The sequence below is a fragment of the Pempheris klunzingeri genome, chromosome 2, assembly GCF_042242105.1.
Source record: "Pempheris klunzingeri isolate RE-2024b chromosome 2, fPemKlu1.hap1, whole genome shotgun sequence".
Lineage (NCBI taxonomy): Eukaryota > Metazoa > Chordata > Actinopteri > Acropomatiformes > Pempheridae > Pempheris > Pempheris klunzingeri.
The window spans coordinates 465,001-485,000 of NC_092013.1; the positions used below are offsets into that span (position 1 = coordinate 465,001).

General features: G+C 46.2%; 1 protein-coding gene across 1 annotated transcript in view; it reads left to right on the forward strand.

The window, feature by feature from the left end:
• Window positions 1-20,000, forward strand: part of ptprt (protein tyrosine phosphatase receptor type T) — a 288,666-nt gene that overhangs the window by 76,127 nt on the left and 192,539 nt on the right. Inside the window, exons 6-8 of the mRNA XM_070844851.1 lie at window positions 507-622; window positions 1,730-1,904; window positions 19,134-19,427. Coding sequence (XP_070700952.1) covers window positions 507-622; window positions 1,730-1,904; window positions 19,134-19,427 — 585 coding nt within the window. The remainder of the gene's footprint in view (window positions 1-506; window positions 623-1,729; window positions 1,905-19,133; window positions 19,428-20,000) is intronic.

Sequence of the window (20,000 nt, forward strand, 5' to 3'; positions counted from 1 at the left end):
GGCTCTCTGTCAGACGTATCTCTGTCTGCAGACAGTCAGAATGAAATCAGCCGTCTGTGGCTGGTCTCAGTGCCACCTCAAAGTCACCCAGTGTCTGGCAGTCTGTCTCGTAGCATCCCATGAGTCTCTCTGCCTCGCTCCTGAAAACAATGTGAAGTCCTGTTTAAACCGGATTACTTTTCTGTGGGTTTTCCTCCAAGTGCTGCTTCCTGTTACCAGCGGCACCTGCTGGTATAATCCAGTGTGAACCTGCCACGTCTTTAATGACAAGATGGCGTCTTTCAGTGGCCTGCTTCAGTAGATGATTAGGACACTTTGGAAGCTCCTACTTACTGTAACTGATGACATGAATATGAGTCTGACTGTCCGTAGTCCTTGTCCTTGTGCTTTAGTCAGACTGGATGCGTCATACGATCCATTTGAAGTAGGATTGGTCCTTTTGTCTCTGCTTCAGTGATATTCAGCCTGAATGTTTGCATGATGAGCATGTACTGTTTATGTTGCAGGTAAAGCGCCTCACTTCCTGCGTCTGCAGAACGTGGAGGTGAATGTGGGTCAGAACGCTACGTTCCAGTGTACCGCCGGAGGAAAGTGGTCCCAGCATGATAAACTCTGGCTGCAGGTTGGTGCCTTCTTATCAGACAAATGTGCATGAATGACATCAGCAGGACGTTCACATCCAGAAGAAGGTAGAAACTCTCCAGCTCTGATAGCTGGAGGCACGTTGGTGTTTCGGTGGCAGCACATGTCGAAGCTAACAGCCCGTCCTCATGAGAAGAACAACAGGACAGTAACGTTCTCGTTTGAACCCAAGCCGCCGTCTTCTCCTCAAACTAAACGAGTGGTTTTGGTGCTGAAATCCAAACCAACGTGTCGTCCTTTCACTTAGTTATCTGCTAGCTTGTGGCTGGTCTCCACCTGGAGTCTGGTCCAGCACTGTGGCGTGTCCACACGTGGGGGAACTTGAACTATGAAAAGGTCTAGTAAAGAGAATAATCACTGTGGATCCACACTTTACGTGCTGTGTCAGAGCACCTCAGCGTGAGTTATGACTCTTACACCAAGAAATAACAAGCTGTGTTTGTTCGTCTCATTAAGTTCGACTACGGTAAATTTATGATTTGGAATTGTGAATATTCTGCAGTAAAGAACGATAATTATATAGAAGGCAAATGGAGTTATGAATTATTTAAACCCTTTTCTTAAAGCGATGAAATAAATAAATAGGTGGAATGTGGCAGACATCCCCAGCGTTCCCAGGTCTATTTCAGATTGATTAAAAGTCCTTGTTCTGCTCTGCACCAGTGACTCCATCTCTGTACCAGCGTGTGTGTGTGTGCATCCATGCCTACAGTATGTACTAGTTTAAATTCATGTGCACTGGCATGTTTCCACTGCACATGAGCGGATACCAGTGAGAACGCTGCTGCGCACAGTAATGACATTTGCAATGGAGAACAGAGGCCCTCCTGACTGGAGGTCTGCTGGGCAAAGTGTTCCTCCAGATTGGCAGATACTGTGTGGCATGGGAAGAGAGGACTGGATGAGGGGATGAGGGGATGAGGGGATGAGGGGATCGTATGCAGAGCAGCAAACATTTCAGTTTCACGGTTCTGATGTGCTCAGATTGTTTCCTGCCAGGTCTCTGGGGTCATGAGCTTGTCCCACAGACTAAAGATCTTCCCAGTCTTGCCAATAACAGGCTGCTCTTGTCTCCCCCGTCTTGCAGCAGTGGAACGGTAAGGACACGGCGTTGATGGTGACCAGGGTGGTGAACCACCGCCGTTTCTCAGCAACCGTCAGCGTTGGCGACACGTCCCAGCGCAGCACCAGCCGCTACCGCTGCGTCATCCGCTCAGACGGCGGGTCAGGGGTGTCCAACTACGCCGACCTCATCGTTAAAGGTACATGCTGCTGTTTATGTAGGCATAAGTGCACGTGGGGGGAAAACTAGCCGTCGTATAAAAGCAGAGTGTTTGTGATGAAGAGAAAGAAGAGCAGCGGATGTCAGATGTGATCAGAGGGCATGCTGTGAAGTGGGACAGCCTCTTTAATGTAGGGAGGGAGAAACAAGCCTCGGTGTGTGTGTGTGTGTGTGTGTGTGTTTGGCTGTTGCTCATTAGTTCTGTGTGAATGCTGAGGACAGAATACTGAACAACCTGAGAAGTGACTAGAACTCACAATGAGCTCTCTTTCTCTTCATTGTGTTGTCTGTCTGTGGGAGTCCTTCGCTTCATGCTCCTCCATGTGTCTCGTGCCCCCTCCTCTCCTCTCAGGGTTTGAAGGAGATGTCAACACTTTGTTTGTCTCTTCTGAAATGTGGAAATATGAACAGAATTACTGTTGTTTTTCCTGAAAGATTCATTCAAAAGAATGAAGACTGCATCACTTGGCTGGGTGAAATAAGCAATGTGACACAACAGGGTGTGTGAAGACAGTTTATGATCAGTGATTCATTCACTGAACGTACGACACTCTGAACTGTAGATCAGCTGAAAGTCATCAAAAACCAACAGTCATCTCTGATATTCAGTCGTGAAACTTTTAAAATCTCAAGAATTCTAAATGGAGTTTGGTTTGTTTGTCAAAGCAACAGAATTTACGGTTCTGGAAGCCGGGGATGAAGAGGAATACATGTTTCAGTCCAGTCAGATAGATGAGCGGCCATTACCACGAACAACAAGTCTGTTCTAATGTAATGATGAATAACAATAAAGCCACTTTAGTGACGCTGAGAAGAACCAACAGCTCTAAACAGACTCTCCAGGGGCTCCCAGTCAAACCCTCTTCCTGAGGACAGCAGGTGAAGGTGGAGCTCTACGGTCCCTCTGACTGTCTGCTAACACAGCCGACACCTCTCATCAACTGTGCTTTAAATTCTGCTCAACATCCCAAAGACACCAAAAAGAAAAATGTTAAACATGTTACACAAGTAATCAATTTTCAATGTGCTGTAATGGGGGAGTTATAAAAAACGCAGTGTAGGATATAAATATTTCACACAGTAAGTACTCAACAGATTTACTGAAGTGCACGAACAAGCAGAGAATACATGATGCTGGGGGGCTCGATGATGTTTTACCTCAAAGATCAGAAATGTTATCGGAGCGTTTGGGTGCTTGAGACACGCAGCGATTTGACTTCTAATCAAAAGTGATGATTATATTAAATACAGATTTAGACAAAATGAAAACTCTTTGCCCTCCTCTGTCTTTTCCTCTCACCCCTCCTCACCCTTCCTCACCCCTTCTTTCCTCTGTCCTTCTTGTATTTATCTCAACAAATCCCCTCGCTGAGGACATTCAAACCCTCTAATGCGATCTACTCAGCTCTGCTGCGCTCACGCTCAATACAGCGCAGAAATATGAAGGGATGTGTGATTTCCCATCCCTGTCCCCCCCCACGGCTCATGTGAACAACAGGAAACACAACGGGAGGAGGCTGAGGAGGCTGAGGAGGCATTAAAGCATCGCAGCTATCTGTTGTTGTCAGACATGAACATCATATTTTAGTGTTAATCATTACACTTCTCTCAAGAGTGAATGGAAATGCTAAGTTATTAGCGTGGAGCATATAATCACTGAATGTGTATCAGTGCCGTCGGTAATGAGGCCATTGGTTTTATCAAAGTTTTTCCTCAGACATAAAATTCATCAGTTTGGCAGTGATATCGCTGTAATGTCCCAAAACATTAGTAAAAACAGCGCTAGCTTAGCGCGGAGACAGCTACAGCATGCTAAAACATGAGGTGTCCTCTCCCTTATCGCCTCCTGTCAGTCAGACACAGGTGGTGCTAAAGGGTCAGCACTGTTTGCACACACTGTTTGGCGTGGTGCTGTAGCTACACCGTGTCTCTGTCCTCACACACGTACAGGAAGCTAACCAGCAGAAGAAAGGCCTCTCCAAACTTTCTACTTCTGTATGAGTCCTTGACCACCGCGCCGAGGCCCCGATGTGCTCAGTCACTGTAAAGCTGGCTTCATGCTCGGCTGCCTGACGTTCTCTGGGGTCGTCTCCTGACAACAGTCTGTGCTGCACCTTGACCCAAATTTATACCTTGAGGTGGAAGCACAGAGGAATGTTTGGTGGAGTGTAACGGGCCGGCCGCCGCTCCGCTGTGACCATTTATAATCCGTTAGTGTCCTTCTTCATCATAAAAGGCTGTCAGGGACGTTTAAACGGATTTCTGAGATTCTTTTGGACAAACAAACCTGAAGATATTTCCTGTGAGTTATGTTTGTCTTCATTTCTCCTCAGCATCTCTTCATGTAGAGCAGTGGGGGTTCAGCTGTGCTTGTTTTTAATGGAATTTAAATTAATTCACTGAAATACATTTAAACGTGGAGGCCTAAATGTTCTCAATGCATGTTTGGAATGAATTATGCTGTTAACCTTATTTGGTGTGAAGGATCTGTGTGTGTGTGTGTGTGTGTGTGTGTGTGTGTGTGTGTGTGTGTGTGTGTGTGTGTGCTGTTTTGATTAGATGATAGTCCAGGGACTGAAACTGTCATTACCATCTGTTAGCAGAACACACAGACTGTAGTTCTGACATCCAAATGTGTGTGTGTGTGTCGCCTAGCTTACCCTGCTGAATGTGCCTCTTGCTGTGTGTGTGTGTGTGTGTGTGTGTGTGTGTGTGTGTGTGTGTGTGTGTGTGTGTGTGTGTGTGTGTGTGTGTGTGTGAAGCTCAGGTGCTGTCAGCCATGCATTGCACCAGGGGAATAGCCCATGCCAGCACAGTGAACAACAGAGAAATGCAGTATTACACATACACATCTATGTGTGTGTGCTGTGTGTTGCTAAACGTGTGTGTGTGTGTGTGTGTGTGTGTGTGTGTGTGTGTGTGTGTGTGTGTGTGTGTATTATTGTCCTTGAATTGTACATTTGTGTGTTTTTGAGTTTTTTTCATTGTATTCATTCATGTGTGGTGGGATCATCTGTGTGCAGCTTCATTTGTCTCTGGGTGTGTGTGTGTGTGTGTCTGTGTGCATTCTCATTTATGTGAGGTGTCATGTTTATTACACACCCAAATTAATCTGTGTGTGTGTGTGTGTGTGTGTGTGTGTGCAGTGGCCGTGCCGCTAAGTGAAATCAGGGTTAATTAGTGTGTTGTTCAACCAGGTGTGACCAGGGGAGTCTGGAGAGAGACACTGCTCATGTAACAGTGCCCTCTGTTTGTGCTGCGTGTGTGTGTGTGTGTGTGTGTGTGTGTGTGTGTGTGTGTGTGTGTGTGTGTGTGTGTGTGTGTGTGTGTGTGTGTGTGTGTGTGTGCTGCCCATGTGCTAATTCATGCATGCTAATGTGTGATACGACCCTGCTGGCCGGCTGAACACATGATGTCTTTCTTTGCTGTCTGAAAACAGACAACTGAACTGAAAGCTTCAGAATCAAACTCCTGGTGATTTATATTTTCCCTCAAAGGTTCTTCTGCATGTGAAGCATCTCTCAGATTATCTTTAATCTTCACGGCATACGCTTCTGTTATAGACAACAAATGCAGTTTGGATTGTTTAAATCTGTCTGAGCTCCTTCTGATTATTAAGTGACACTGAGGCTAAGAGTACTTTGGTGTCTTAACATGCTAGTTTGGATCTTTTTTAGGAGGTTTAACCCCCCCATCATTATCATCATTATTATTATTAGTAATAGAATACTAAAGACCAAGTCAGTTTTATTTCTTTCTGAGAACCATTGCAGAGAAAGAAAAGGCACGTTTGCATGCTGTTATAATCTCTGACAGATTAGCACCAACACCACAACACATGGACAGCAGGGATCGTCTGTCTCAGAAAACCACAGGAGGATCAAAACAATCTCCATTTTCACTTCCGCTCAGGAAAAGAAAGTAAAAGAAGGTGCATTATATGCAGAGCTCGACTTCACACCTCCGCTCTCAATCTGCCATCGTCCAGCATCCGGTTCGACTCTTCGCCGTGTTCACACCTCCGCCTCGCTTCACACCTCCCTTAAAGTTAATCCTCCCTTTCCTCCACATGGACGTATCTTAACATATCTGCATTAATGACACCGACAACTGTCATTTTCAGTTTGTTTCCATCCATCCAGTGTGTTTCCCAGAGGCAGTGAATGCTGGTCTCTGGCCCGCTGAGGTCGGCAGCCTGACGTGACGTCAGACATGTTCACGCATTCACACGCGTTCAGCAGTAAAAGCCGAGAACAGAAACAACCCAGCACTCCGACAGACACCTGGTGAACGATCCAAACTAGTGCCATGGTATCTTGGTGCAGACCCCCCAGTGTCAGAGGAAGACACAGCTGTGGCTCAGTATCATTATTTAAAAGTGACGGCACACACGTGGTTTGTTTTCAGTGAGTGAGTTTATTACCAAAGGGTCTGAAAGTCGGACAGAACCTGGTAAAGTTTCTTTGTAGCTGTCACATCTCTGCCTCAGTGTGTCAGAGAAACCGCTGGTTTACAGGAGCGATTAGAGGTTTTCTTAGAGTCCGATGCTGTGCCTCCATTTATCCTGGGACACGGTGAGAACACACCAACATGGCTGAGATGTTTACTGAGGAAGGAGGAGGAGGAGGAGGAGGAGAAGACATTTAAGATGGAGTTGAACTGATTTATCAGACCTGATTTATTTGTATGTAAAAGATGAGAGGAGGGGAAGAGGAGCTGTGTGTGCTCAGGTCCCCTTCACATGCTGCTTCTCTGCGATAAAAACTGTTTCCTCTTGTACTTTCATTGGTTTTTACTCGCTGCCTAACAAAGCAGCCGAGACGACGAGGAGCTGCAGAGGTGAGACGTGTGTTTGATCAGGTTTGATCAGGTTTGATCAGGTTTCCCAGCTCAGTAATGAAAACTCTCAGGTTCCTTCTGGAGGCTCTTCCTGGTGGGTTCATGTAATGGTTCTTGTAGCTGAAGCTAAACAGAACTTCAGGAGTGTCACTATCGTAGCATTCATCTGTTAGTTCCTTCTTCCCAGCAGCCTCAGCTCACTTGTGTTTCCTTATGAATGTGAAATTCACTGGGACGTATTCGACCCTGCTTTAGATCTAGAGCTCTTCCAGTCGAACATGATCCCAAGATATTTGAACTCTGACAGTTTCTGACCTTTGAGATAAAAAGCTGCTGATGAGAGGAAACATATAAAACACACAGAAGGAGGATGAGCGTGAAATATACCTTTAACAGAAGCAGAGAAAAGAGTTTTCTAGTTTGGAAAAGTCCAAAAATTATAGAGACGCACTGGCAGGATGTCCTTGAACAGCACGTCAATGAAAGTGACAGTCTACTGACACACACACACACACACACACACACACACACACACACACACACACACAGATGTTTTCCTCTGCTCCTGTGCGTTTCTCATTTGTTTGGTAGTTGTCGAACAGATGCCCCGGGGCAACAAGGTCTCATCCATACCCCCAGCTGTGCTTGTGTGTGTGTGTGTGTGTGTGTGTGTGTGTGTGTGTGTGTGTGTGCCAAGGAGTGATCCTGCATCCTGTCTCAGGGAATTTGAATGTAGGCTGTATTTGGGCTGCATACCTGCATCCATGTGTTAGTGTGTGTGTGTGTGTGTGTGTGTGTGTGTGTGTGTGTGTGTGTGTGCGTGTGTGTGGGCATTTTTGGCATCAGTGTGTGTGTGTGTGTGCTCTGCCTGTCAGAGATAAGACTCAGTGGGGCGTAGCAGAGATCCAGGAGAGCCACTGTCAGCCAATGCCCTGTGGACACCAACCTGTGTGTGTGTGTGTGTGTGTGTGTGTGTGTGTGTGTGTGTGTGTGTGCGTGTGTGTGTGTGTGTGTGTGTGTGTGTGTGTGTGTGTGTGTGTGTGTGTGTACCCCAGGAACACTGCTCCATCTTTCTAAGTCTCCCTGGGTGGTCATAAAGCCGATTGTTGTCCAAGAATTAGACCCAACAGTGCTACTGCAGCGCCTAAGTTTCTGTGTGTGTGTGTGTGTGTGTGTGTGTGTGTGTGTGTGTGTGTGTGTGTGTGTGTGTGTGCTGTGAGCCTTCTGTTGCCAAAAGCTCATTCCTGTGTCTGTTTCCTGATAAGGAAATCAATAACAGAGTGGACAGCTCAGCCCGCTGTGCCAGATTTGTAGAAGTCCACTGACACTTCAAACTCCCACTGCATTTGAACGCAACATAACCTCCACTTTATAAAAGTAATGACTTGAGGTTTGAGTTTTATTCCAAAATGAGATGTCAAACATTTAAAAAGAAGCTCAGATAGAAGTGACTCCACCTTCTTAAAGAACGGATGGATTATGGTCCTGAATGAAACGTCTACAGGAGGTCAAAGTACAACAGCAGCAGGTGAACATGTGACTGCTGCAGGAACGTTCTCTACTCTGAGAACACAGGTGAAGGTGGAGGAGGTGTGTTCACAGTGTTTTTATCCAGCATGTATTTATAAAACCAGGCCAAAGTTTGGATTGAACCCTTGTGTCTAGTGTATCAGGTACAGGCCCACTTCTCTCAGTCTTCCTCTTCCTTAGCTTCCTTACTGTTTTATTATTCTCACTCCTCACCTGCTCTCCCCTCTGGGACCTGGAGGCACCTCTAGGAGGGAGGAAGTGAAGCCTGGAGAGGAGCTCAGAGCGAGGAAGCACAGGGGGAACCTGAACAGAAGTCTTCCTCACTTCCTAACATCCTCACTTCCTCGCTTCCTCACATCCTCACTTCCTCACATCCTCACATCCTCACATCCTCACTTCCTCACTTCCTCACATCCCTACTTCCTCACTTCCTCACATCCTCACATCCTCACATCCTCACTTCCTCACATCCTCACATCCTCACATCCTCACATCCTCACATCCTCACGTCCTCACGTCCTCACAACCTCACTTCCTCACATCCTCACATCCTCACTTCCTCACATCCTCACATCCTCACATCCTCACTTCCTCACTTCCTCACATCCCTACTTCCTCACTTCCTCACATCCTCACATCCTCACATCCTCACATCCTCACATCCTCACGTCCTCACAACCTCACTTCCTCACATCCTCACATCCTCACTTCCTCACATCCTCACTTCCTCACTTCCTCACTTCCTCACATCCATGAGAGGAGACATGCCAGCCTAATGAAAAGCTCCCACTGTCAGCATGAGATGTATCCTGTAGCTAAACAGGCAAAGGGATGGTTTCCTCTGACCAGAGCTCCAGTTTGACTCATGTGATTTGATCTGACGTTCCTTCAGAGTAAAAAAAGCGATGTCATCTTGAACAATGTGGGCTGAAGTGAAGCAGATTTGATGAGACACGTTCTGCTGTTCTGGAAGCAAAGAGGGAAGAAAGAAATAATGAAATACTGTAAACACAAGATGAGACGAGGAAAATGGCTCCTCCCTGAGGAGAACAAAGAGTTGTGACAAGTTGTGCAAGTTTATCTGCCTAAATCAGGGAGTGTGTGTGTGTGTGTGTGTGAAGGGAAGCATGCACCCGTAAAGTGTACACTCCACCTGCCTCTATAACCAGGTCCTCAGGGCCCTGCCTGAGGGTGTGTGTGTGTGTGTGTGTGTGTGCACTGGACAGTTTGTCATATCGTTGGTATTCCACGTCCACTGCTCTTTCATGTGCATCAGCTTCTGTGTGTGTGTGTGTGTGTGTGTGGATGCTTCACACAGAATTTCTTAGGAGAAATATATAAGTAATGCATGAACAGGTACGGGGAGTAGAGGAGGAGGAAGACTGGAAGTGAGAAAAGGAAAGAAAAAGGGTGGAGAGGAAGTGGAAAGGAGGGAGCAGAGAGGAGAGGATGTGGGGAGGAGGTGAGAAGTTGAGAAGTGGGCAGCACTAGATGGAGGTGAGGAAGGAGAGAGAGCTGAAGCAGAGGTGTCCAGCAGAAGAGGTGGAGGAACAGGAGCAGGAAACCAAACCATGAAAGAGAAGTTAGTTCTGTTCGTGATGAGGAACCACATGTGTTCACTGAAAACTGTTGAACGTTTCTAAGAGCATCAACGTCTCGTTCGGTTGGGGTTCATCTCCCACCTAAAACCAAGAGTCAGTGAGTTATTTTAACTGATGCAGCTGATGTCATGTATGTAACTAATCTGTCCTAAACCCAACCAAACTGTCACTCAAAATCTTTCTCAAGCTTTATTTTGAAAGTGCTTGCTTATCTGTTATTGCTACCTAAGAGCGAGTACGTGAGGAGCATCACAGCTCGGTGTCCCCTGGTCGGCTGGTGGGTGTATCACAGGCGTCGGGTGACACGTGGGACCAGGACATGACTTTAAATGTCAGAGAAAAGCTGAGAATACAAAGACATGAGATGTGAAGTGTCCCTTAAAGTGGCGGTCACTTTATACGGGCCGGCTGGTTACACTGCAGCACCAGAACGTTTACTAATGTGATGTGTGCTGTGTTTCCTGAGCAGAGCCACGAACAGACTGACTGAAAGCTGCATTTTTAAAAGATCAGGAAAACAGTTTATCTTTGCAGTGTTTTTCTCTAAAATTAGAGGTTTGAAGCGACACCAAGTCTTAGAAAATAGTGCCGTCATTTACATAATTATGGTCCTTTTTCAGAAACATAGTCAGTGTGCAAGCCGCAGGGCGACAAAACATTCTGTATCATACAAATATTAAGTGATGAACTTTGGAAACGTCTACAAAGAGGATGTGGAGTGATTTGGAATAAAATATCTTCCAATATCAATTTGTTCCACTCAAACAACCAGCATGTGGTGGTTATGATAAAGAGTGGATGAGCTGGACTGATCATATCAGAGAGAGAGTGTGTGTGTGTGTGTGTGTGTGTGTGTGTGTGTGTGTGTGTGTGTGTGTGTGTGTGTGTGTGTGTGTGTGTGTGTGAGTGTGTGTGTGTGTGTGTGTGTGTGTGTGTGTGTGTGTGTGTGTGTGCTTATCTGCTCTTTGAGTTGAACTGCTAAGTTCAAGGAGCTGCGAAATAGACCTGGAATGTGTTACTGATGGAGTGATAAGACGGCAGCAGACAGAGAGAGGAGGAGAAGAATTAACTAACGATGATATGAATACAGTGGAACCTGGTCTGACTGGTTAAAGGATCGTTCCCAGTTGGGACACTGTCCGTTTCCAGTGTGGGGGGGTTTCTGCAAACGGCCAATGTTTGACTGTCCTCTGTCGCTCCCAGAGCTCTCAGCTCACCCGTCCTCTCTTGGGCTGTTGTTGGAACGACAGCACGTCGTCTTACGGGGGAACAAAATGACTTCAACAGTTTCTATGAGTGTGGAGGAGGAGGAGGAGGAGGAGGAGGAGGAGGAGGAGGAGGAGGAGGAGGCTGAGCGTCAAGCACCTCCTGCTGGGGAGGACAGCACGCAGTGCACAGACAAGAGGGAAATGAAGGGCCCTCTCTCTGTCTCTCTCTGTCTCTCTCTCTCTCCCTCTCTCCCTCCCCCCCTCCCCCTCTCTCTCCCTCTCTCCCTCTCTCCCTCTCTCTCTCCCTCTCTCCCCCTCTCCCTCCCTCTCTCCCTCCCTCTCTCCCTCTCTCCCCCTCTCCTATCACCCTGGACATCATTACTCTCTCCACACTGTCGAAACAGGAGAAAAACAGATTTTCATAGAGCAATTGTCATTTCGGTGCAACTGATTTTTCCATTTTTTCCGCCACCTGGGCGATATCTTTTCTCTCCTCTCTGCTGGGCTGAGTCATCCTCTATCTGTCCCTCCATCACACACACACACACACACACACACACACACACACACATATAAAGTGTGTTATAAACTGCCAGCAGAGAAGAGCTGATAAAAAACTAATATCACCAACAACACAACTATGATTCCTAAAGCTTCACTCCTTCCCCGTTTTCATTTCTTTTTCTGTCTTTTACTTTTTTACCTCCTCTTTCTCGAAGTGTAAACTCTGTGTGTGTGTGTGTGTGTGTGTGTGTGTGTGTGTGTGTGTGTGTGTGACACTGGCTGTCAGGAGAAGCAGACAGGCAGTGAAATGAAGTGAGAACCATTTAGATTGGAAAGAGCTGATAACAGCCAGCACCAACCTGTTCGATCGGCCACCCTGACCCCTGGACTCCTGACGGTTACTGACTCTCTCATTTTACTAAAGATCTTCATCCCCATGAGAACAAACAGTCCCAGATCCTGTCAGTAGGAAACATGAAGCTGCCTCCGCTCAGCGTCACGTCACCGTGTTCACCACAGCCTCAGCATGATGGGAGACGTCTGTCCTGGCTCAGATAAAGACTCATTACATCACTACACTGAACTTTATGTGCAGCACAGAGCGCTTGTTGGAAACCTGCTGCCTTAGAGCTCATTGTTGCTGCTCAGGAGCTCTGATGAGCTGAGTGTGTGTGTTCAGAGTGTGTGTGTTCAGAGTGTGTGTGTGTTCAGAGTGTGTGTGTGTTCAGAGTGGGTGTGTTCAGAGTGTGTGTGTGTTCAGTGTGTGTGTGTTCAGAGTGGGTGTGTTCAGAGTGTGTGTGTGTTCAGAGTGTGTGTGTTCAGAGTGTGTGTGTGTTCAGAGTGTGTGTGTGTTCAGAGTGTGTGTGTGTTCAGAGTGTGTGTGTTCAGAGTGTGTGTGTGTTCAGAGTGTGTGTGTTCAGAGTGTGTGTGTTCAGAGTGTGTGTGTTCAGAGTGTGTGTGTGTTCAGAGTGTGTGTGTGTTCAGAGTGTGTGTGTTCAGAGTGTGTGTGTGTTCAGAGTGTGTGTGTGTTCAGAGTGTGTGTGTCATCACAGCACTTTTTTCTTTACATTTAAAAAGTTGAATCAGACTTTACGCAGCTGTTGGACGAGCCGCTCGCCGTCTCTCCAGTTCAGCTCCTTGCTCCTTCACAGGGATCGTTCCCCATAATTTAGCCTGAGCTCCTCTCACAAACAAAATCATTCATGCACACAGATGCAAACAAGATTAAACATGCATCCTAATGCTGGTTAGTTCTCCCCCTCCACACAGATGCTCCAGCAGCAGCTGGGTGTTTGTGTCTGGCTGCTCTATAAGAGGACGTGTGTATACACTGATCTGATCACTGATCACACATGTATAATAATAATATCACCAAACTGAGGTCAACTAGAACCAGGAGACACGTGAAAATGACCTCATCACACAGGACATTTCTGTTCCAGCATCCCAAACCCTTCACCTGGGATTCTCAAACACACTGACGCTGCGTTAAGCTACTGCTATTGTTGACGTGACACTTCTCTTCTGAGTTAGCAACATTAGCGGCACACAGGTAGCCATAGAACACCTAGCAGTGCTCTCAACAGGTAGGGGATAAATGTATGAACGTGTTGAACTTGACATATTTCAGTGTGCCGTACTGAGTCAGCAGAGCAGACAGTCACAAACCAGCACACAGGAGCCAGATATAATTAGCCTGAAGCCTGAAGCTGCATCAACAGGCAGCAGGTAAATACTGTTTTCACACTCAGATCAGTTGTAGTGAAAGTTACTCCAGCATGTGGCTTCATTCCCCCGATGGAATTAACAGCTCTGAAGAAAACAGGAGTGCATTTGACATAGAAGCACAATATACAGTCAGTGCTCAATAACACTAACAGAGCTTTCAGCACAGGTATTCACAATAACAGAGACTAACACTGACATTATCAAACTCAAACTAACACACACACACACACACACACACACACATTATGACCCTGGGACTGTAACACGGTGCAGTAAAAAGTAGACCTATATACATTGTTCCTTCAGGGTGTAGTAACACGGGTTGCTCGAGTGTGTGATGTGTCTTCTGACAACAAGGCCCCAGGATACATGAGATAAAACCTTCATGGGGCCACACACACACACACACACACACACACACACACACACACACACACACACACACACACACACAGGTTTACTGGCCCACAGTCTCTGCTGTACTCCTGCTGTATCCCATTTTAAAACTTCATGAGCCCTGTGTGTTTTTACTGCTGAGAGAGTGAAGCTGGAGGTCGTGCAGGAGGAGACCTGCACTCTCTCCTCTCTTCTCCCTCAGTTTCATAGCTAACTTCTGGCAGACGTAAGCTCCTTTTGAGGTGTCAAATACTTCTGTGTAACGCTCCACCAAGAGCCCACACAGGGTATTATTTCACTGATGCACCCCAGAGTATCAGAGGCAACACTCCAACCTGTGTTGGTTCAAAGTTGGTTCAAAGTCAGTCTAATACTCAGCCAGCTGCCTTTTAGTGGCGAAGACTTTGGCACAATAACGTCATGATCCAAAAAGGATTTCAGACAAACAGCTCCAAAGACTTGAGGCCTATTCCTGACCAGACCTGCTGCGCTGCTGTGGAACAGTCGGTTTTGTTGGTCTGACACAAGTTTAACCGACGAGCATGAACATCATCAGTGAAGCAAAGTCTCATTCTCCCCCACGTCACCTTCCTTCCCTCCTTCTGCTCGACAAAAACCTTTTTCCACCATCCATGGTTCCTCTCCTCCCTCCCAAGCATCCTCCTTTCTTCTGCTAAGCTAAGCTAAGCTAAGCTAAATGACATAAATGACATACATACACACCCTCTATATGCAGGTATTCAGATACACCTACTGATGGTTACATTACACTAGATAAATAAATTACACACGTTATGATTAATAATATGATTATATTCTTCTTTCTTCATTCGTGCTCCCATACTTCATTAGTATCACTGATTAGCAATCAGTGTGAACACTGTCTGTGTGTGTGTGTGTGTGTGTGTGTGTGTGTGTGTGTGTGTGTGTGTGTGTGTGTACAGTACATTAATGTGTGTATATGTGCAGGCCTTGTGTGGGTGTATTCACATACATGTAATAGCTACTAACATGTGTGTGTGTATCATGTATCACCAAATGTGTACATGTGTGTGTGTGTGTGCTCCCCCCCGTCACCGTGGGTGCCAGGTTGTGTGTCACTGGGTGGCCTCTGTAACTCTCTGCTGTAAACGAGCTGGCGGAGGGATGGAGGGATGGAGGGGGGAGGAAACAGACGGAGGGGGGAGTGATTGAATGGTCGTGCTCTCTCTTCCTGTAGAGTAACACCAGGAGAAGCTGTTGAATATAAATGATGTTAATGAAGAGCTGCGTCTGTTAAAGCTTGAGTCTATTTCCAGTAAACTACACTTCTGAACGTCTGCTTTATATCACAGTTGAGGGTCACGTTGCTGCGCTTCAGATTTTTACCAGTTTGAGAGGCATGTGTACATTTTATAAAAGATCAGTATTTCACCACTGGGGAGACGTTTTGTCATCAAACGGTCTCTGCAGTACAAAGTGTTTTTCAAACTGGCACCGTGTGACCACAGAAACCAGAAAAAGGCCTGAGGAGTCCCCTTTTGCTCAAAAGGTAGAAAACCTACAACACCCAGAATGCACTGCACCTCTCTCACTGGACTCGTGGCTGTGACGGTCTCTTCCTCTCTATCATTCCTCCACACTGTCTGATTCCAGGATAAAACTAGAGAAAACCTTTTTCATGTGGCGGCAGACAGGGAATATTCAGGAACAGTTCATCTGTAGTGTGTAGTGTGTGGTGTGTAGTGTGTAGTGTGTAGTTCCAGTGTGTAGTGTGTAGTGTGTAGTACGTAGTGTGTAGTATGTAGTGTGTAGTATGTAGTGTGTAGTATGTAGTGTGTAGTATGTAGTGTGTGGTGTGTGGTGTGTAGTATGTAGTGTGTAGTATGTAGTGTGTAGTATGTAGTGTGTAGTATGTAGTGTGTGGTGTGTGGTGTGTAGTATGTAGTGTGTAGTATGTAGTGTGTAGTATGTAGTGTGTAGTGTGTAGTGTGTAGTGTGTAGTATGTAGTGTGTAGTATGTAGTGTGTGGTGTGTAGTGTGTAGTGTGTAGTGTGTGGTGTGTGGTGTGTGGTGTGTAGTGTGTAGTGTGTAGTATGTAGTGTGTAGTATGTAGTGTGTAGTATGTAGTGTGTAGTATGTAGTGTGTGGTGTGTAGTGTGTAGTATGTAGTGTGTAGTATGTAGTGTGTAGTATGTAGTGTGTAGTATGTAGTGTGTGGTGTGTAGTGTGTAGTATGTAGTGTGTAGTATGTAGTGTGTAGTATGTAGTGTGTAGTATGTAGTGTGTGGTGTGTGGTGTGTAGTATGTAGTGTGTAGTATGTAGTGTGTAGTATGTAGTGTGTAGTGTGTAGTGTGTAGTGTGTAGTATGTAGTGTGTAGTATGTAGTGTGTGGTGTGTAGTGTGTAGTGTGTAGTGTGTGGTGTGTGGTGTGTGGTGTGTAGTGTGTAGTGTGTGGTGTGTGGTGTGTAGTGTGTGGTGTGTAGTGTGTGGTGTGTAGTGTGTAGTGTGTAGTGTGTAGTGTGTAGTGTGTAGTATGTAGTGTGTGGTGTGTAGTTCCAGTGTGTAGTATGTGGTGTGTAGTTCCAGTGTGTAGTGTGTAGTATGTAGTGTGTAGTATGTAGTGTGTAGCTCTGGATGCAACACAGAGGAGGGTTTAAACATTAAACAAGCGAAGAAGACGATGGGACGGTTCTGTCTTATTCCCTGGAAGAGTCGAGTGCTGTTTTAGTAAGAAAATGTGACACAGGAACAGAAGTCTGGCTGCAGCCTTCCTTCACAGAAACGTTCCCTCTCTTTCAGCACGATGACGATAATTTGTTTTCATATTATCTGTAACTTTAATTTTCTCGTTTCTTGGAGGAAACAATCAGCACGTCTTCCCCACAGCAAAGTCTCATGAATGTTAAGAAGGGGAACACCGCTGCACACACAGCCTCCATACGGCCGAGATGGATGAGTGTACGGTGACTGACGGTTGATTCATCGGTCCCGCAGCCACCATACATATTCTAATGGGACCTTGAGGAAAGTAAAAAAGTTGCAGAGTGAGATCAGGACTTTGCTTTTAGACAGCGGGGGGAGAGGGGCCATTAGTCTTAGCTAGCATAACGCAGCTGTCAACTGACGAAGCACCTGCCACAAAGAAAGAAAAGATTTATCCTCAGAAACCCAGACTTCAATCTTACAGTGACTCTTTTAGTCGCAGCTGTTTGAAACGCTCACTGTTAATTTTCTAAACACTTCCCCCATCATGCATTTCTTTTGCTGCAGACATATTAATATAATCAATCATTTATGAAGTCTGTGTGAGCTTACTAACACCACTGGTTCACTGTTGGACTGCGTGGAAGTTTAGAGTAGACTGAGTTTTAAAAACTACAGGCTAAATTTGAGCAGCAGCATTAGAATGGTGTGTGTAAAGTATTTAGAAGCAATGACTCAGTGCAGGAAGGCCAGACTAGAGCAGCAACGTTTAGAAAACCATAGTCATTCATATCTGGATGCATCTCAGCTGCACCATTTCAAAGAATTCTTTAATCAGCCAACTTTTTATTCACTCCACCCCGACATGTGTATAAGATCTGTGAGCCGTGGTCAGCTGACGAAGCACGTCCTGACCAAAAGCTCCATCTGTTCCACATCCAGTGAGACACCCAGAACCTGTCTGTGGTGCTGAGGACTCTCACTGACTGTCTCACATAGTTCCACTGTCATTAGCTTCGCCTTGACTCCATGCTGTGAGTTAACTCCACTATGTCTGCCTCACGTTGCTGAGGAGAGAACACTGTAGACGAACGTGTGCCGGCTGTAGGGGTACCTGTGGTCGCACCTGTGTTTGTACCTGTGGTCGCACCTGTGGTCGCACCTGTGGTCGTACCTGTGGTCGTACCTGCGGTCGTACCTGCGGTCGTACATGCGGTCGTACCTGCGGTCGTACATGCGGTCGTACCTGCGGTCGCACCTGCGGTCGTACCTGCGGTCGTACCTGCGGTCGTACATGCGGTCGTACCTGCGGTCGCACCTGCGGTCGCACCTGCGGTCGTACATGCGGTCTTACATGCGGTCGCACCTGCGGTCGCACCTGCGGTCGTACATGCGGTCGTACATGCGGTCGCACCTGTGGTCGCCTGTCTAATGTAACATGTCACACTCCTCTCTGGACGTGGCCACACGTATACAGACATCTTCCTCTTTGTTTTCACTTCTCTTCCACACGTAAATGTTTTTAGGTCGCCCAGTGTTTGTGATGGAGTGAGTTTGCACAGGAGGGCCTTCGTCAGCTGACTGTTTTGTCAGTGCTCCACCTTTATAACCTGTTCTGCCTTTATCCTGAGGCCCAAGGTGCTTTTACAGCCTCACACTTGCCGTTCCACACACATTCATACATGAATAGTGGAAAGTTTGCATGTTCAAAGGTGGTTTGGGGTCAAGTGGATGACTCACTCCAGCACTTAAGATACTTTTACCTCAAGACCAACAGTTCTTCTTCCATCGTGTGCTTTTGATCTCATTCTTACCGTTTTGTGTGTCATTTTAAGGAGGTCTCTCTATTCATGTGGATGTATGTGGATAGCTGGTTTTGAAAAGAAGCTGCTGTCTCCACTTTGGTTTTGAAAAAAATAAAAAAAGAGTCGAGTAATAAAACATCCTATGCTTTTAGGCTTGACAGAGGCCATTATTTTAAAGTAGCATAATGTGAAAGTCTAGTGGCAAAGTAGCTGTCAGCAACATGTCAACACTGTGATGGATTACTGCTACAGGTAGAGGGCTCGCTCTGTAAAATGCCTCCTTTTTTAGCTTTTAGTGGCAGCTGTTTCTAATGTGGAAGTGAAACTGTCTCCTTCCACTTTACATTTACATTTCTGTAACCGTTTGGTGGCTGTGGACTCAGTCTGTGGTGGAAGAAGTGTTCAGACCCAGTAATTCAGTGAAAATACTCAGTTACAGTAAAAGTCTGTTCCACTAATGAGGAAACTGTTGTTGATGTATAATATACAGACTATATAAAGCAAACTGTTGTACCAGAATATGTTCAATCAGTAGATTATTGATCCTCATCACTGATGGAAAAGCAGGATTTTACTGTTGGAGCTGGTGGAGCTCATTGTGAAGTTTTTACTGTCAGACTGCAGCTGATGATTCTTTTCATTCTGGATTCATCTGCTGGTTATTTTCTCCATCAGTTCTGATTGGGCTTTAATCCGGTTTTCAGGGAAGATGAGTCTGTAATTTACGAGGGAGAAGCCTGGGTGAGGAAGGGGGTGGGAGTCAAGTCTAAACCAGGTGATGTGTCTGCTTTCTGATTGGCTCTCAGACAAAACTGCATGATTAACATCTTGGTGATTTCTCTGATTTGATCACACCACAAAAAAAGGAAGAAGAGAATCTCTGACAGAATCGCCTCTGTTTCCATTTCCCAGCTCCACCCACCCCCATCGCTCCACCGGAGCTCCTCGCCGTGGGCGCCACCTACCTGTGGATCAAACCCAATGCCAACAGCATCATCGGCGACGGGCCGATCATCCTGAAGGAGGTGGAGTACCGCACCACCTCGGGGAACTGGGCCGAGACCCACGTGGTGGACTCCCCCACCTACAAACTGTGGCACCTGGACCCAGACGTGGAGTACGAGATCAAGGTCCTGCTGTCCAGACCTGGGGAGGGAGGGACAGGACCGCCGGGGCCGCCGCTGGTCACCAGGACTAAATGTGCAGGTAAGAGACGCCTCATCAATCGTCTTTCTTTCTTTGGTTCTTTATGGTGTGCTGGTCAGACCACGGTGAACAGTCAGGCTCTGCTGGTCGGAGAGAGCTCAAGGTACGAAGAGAAGGTTCAACTCCCCATCAGACTGTGGGGGGGTGGACTACACTACGGTTATAGTTAGTTTATAGTATGGTTACTGTATGGTTACGGTATGGATACTGTATGGATATGGTATGGTTACTGTATGGTTACTGTATGGATACTGTATGGATACTGTATGGATACTGTATGGATACTGTATGGATACTGTATGGTTATATTATGGTTACTGTATGGATACTGTATGGATATGGTATGGTTACTGTATGGTTACTGTATGGATACTGTATGGATACTGTATGGTTACTGTATGGATACTGTATGGTTACTGTATGGTTACGGTATGGATACTGTATGGATATGGTATGGTTACTGTATGGTTACTGTATGGATACTGTATGGATACTGTATGGTTACTGTATGGATACTGTATGGTTACTGTATGGTTATATTATGGTTACTGTATGGTTACTGTATGGATACTG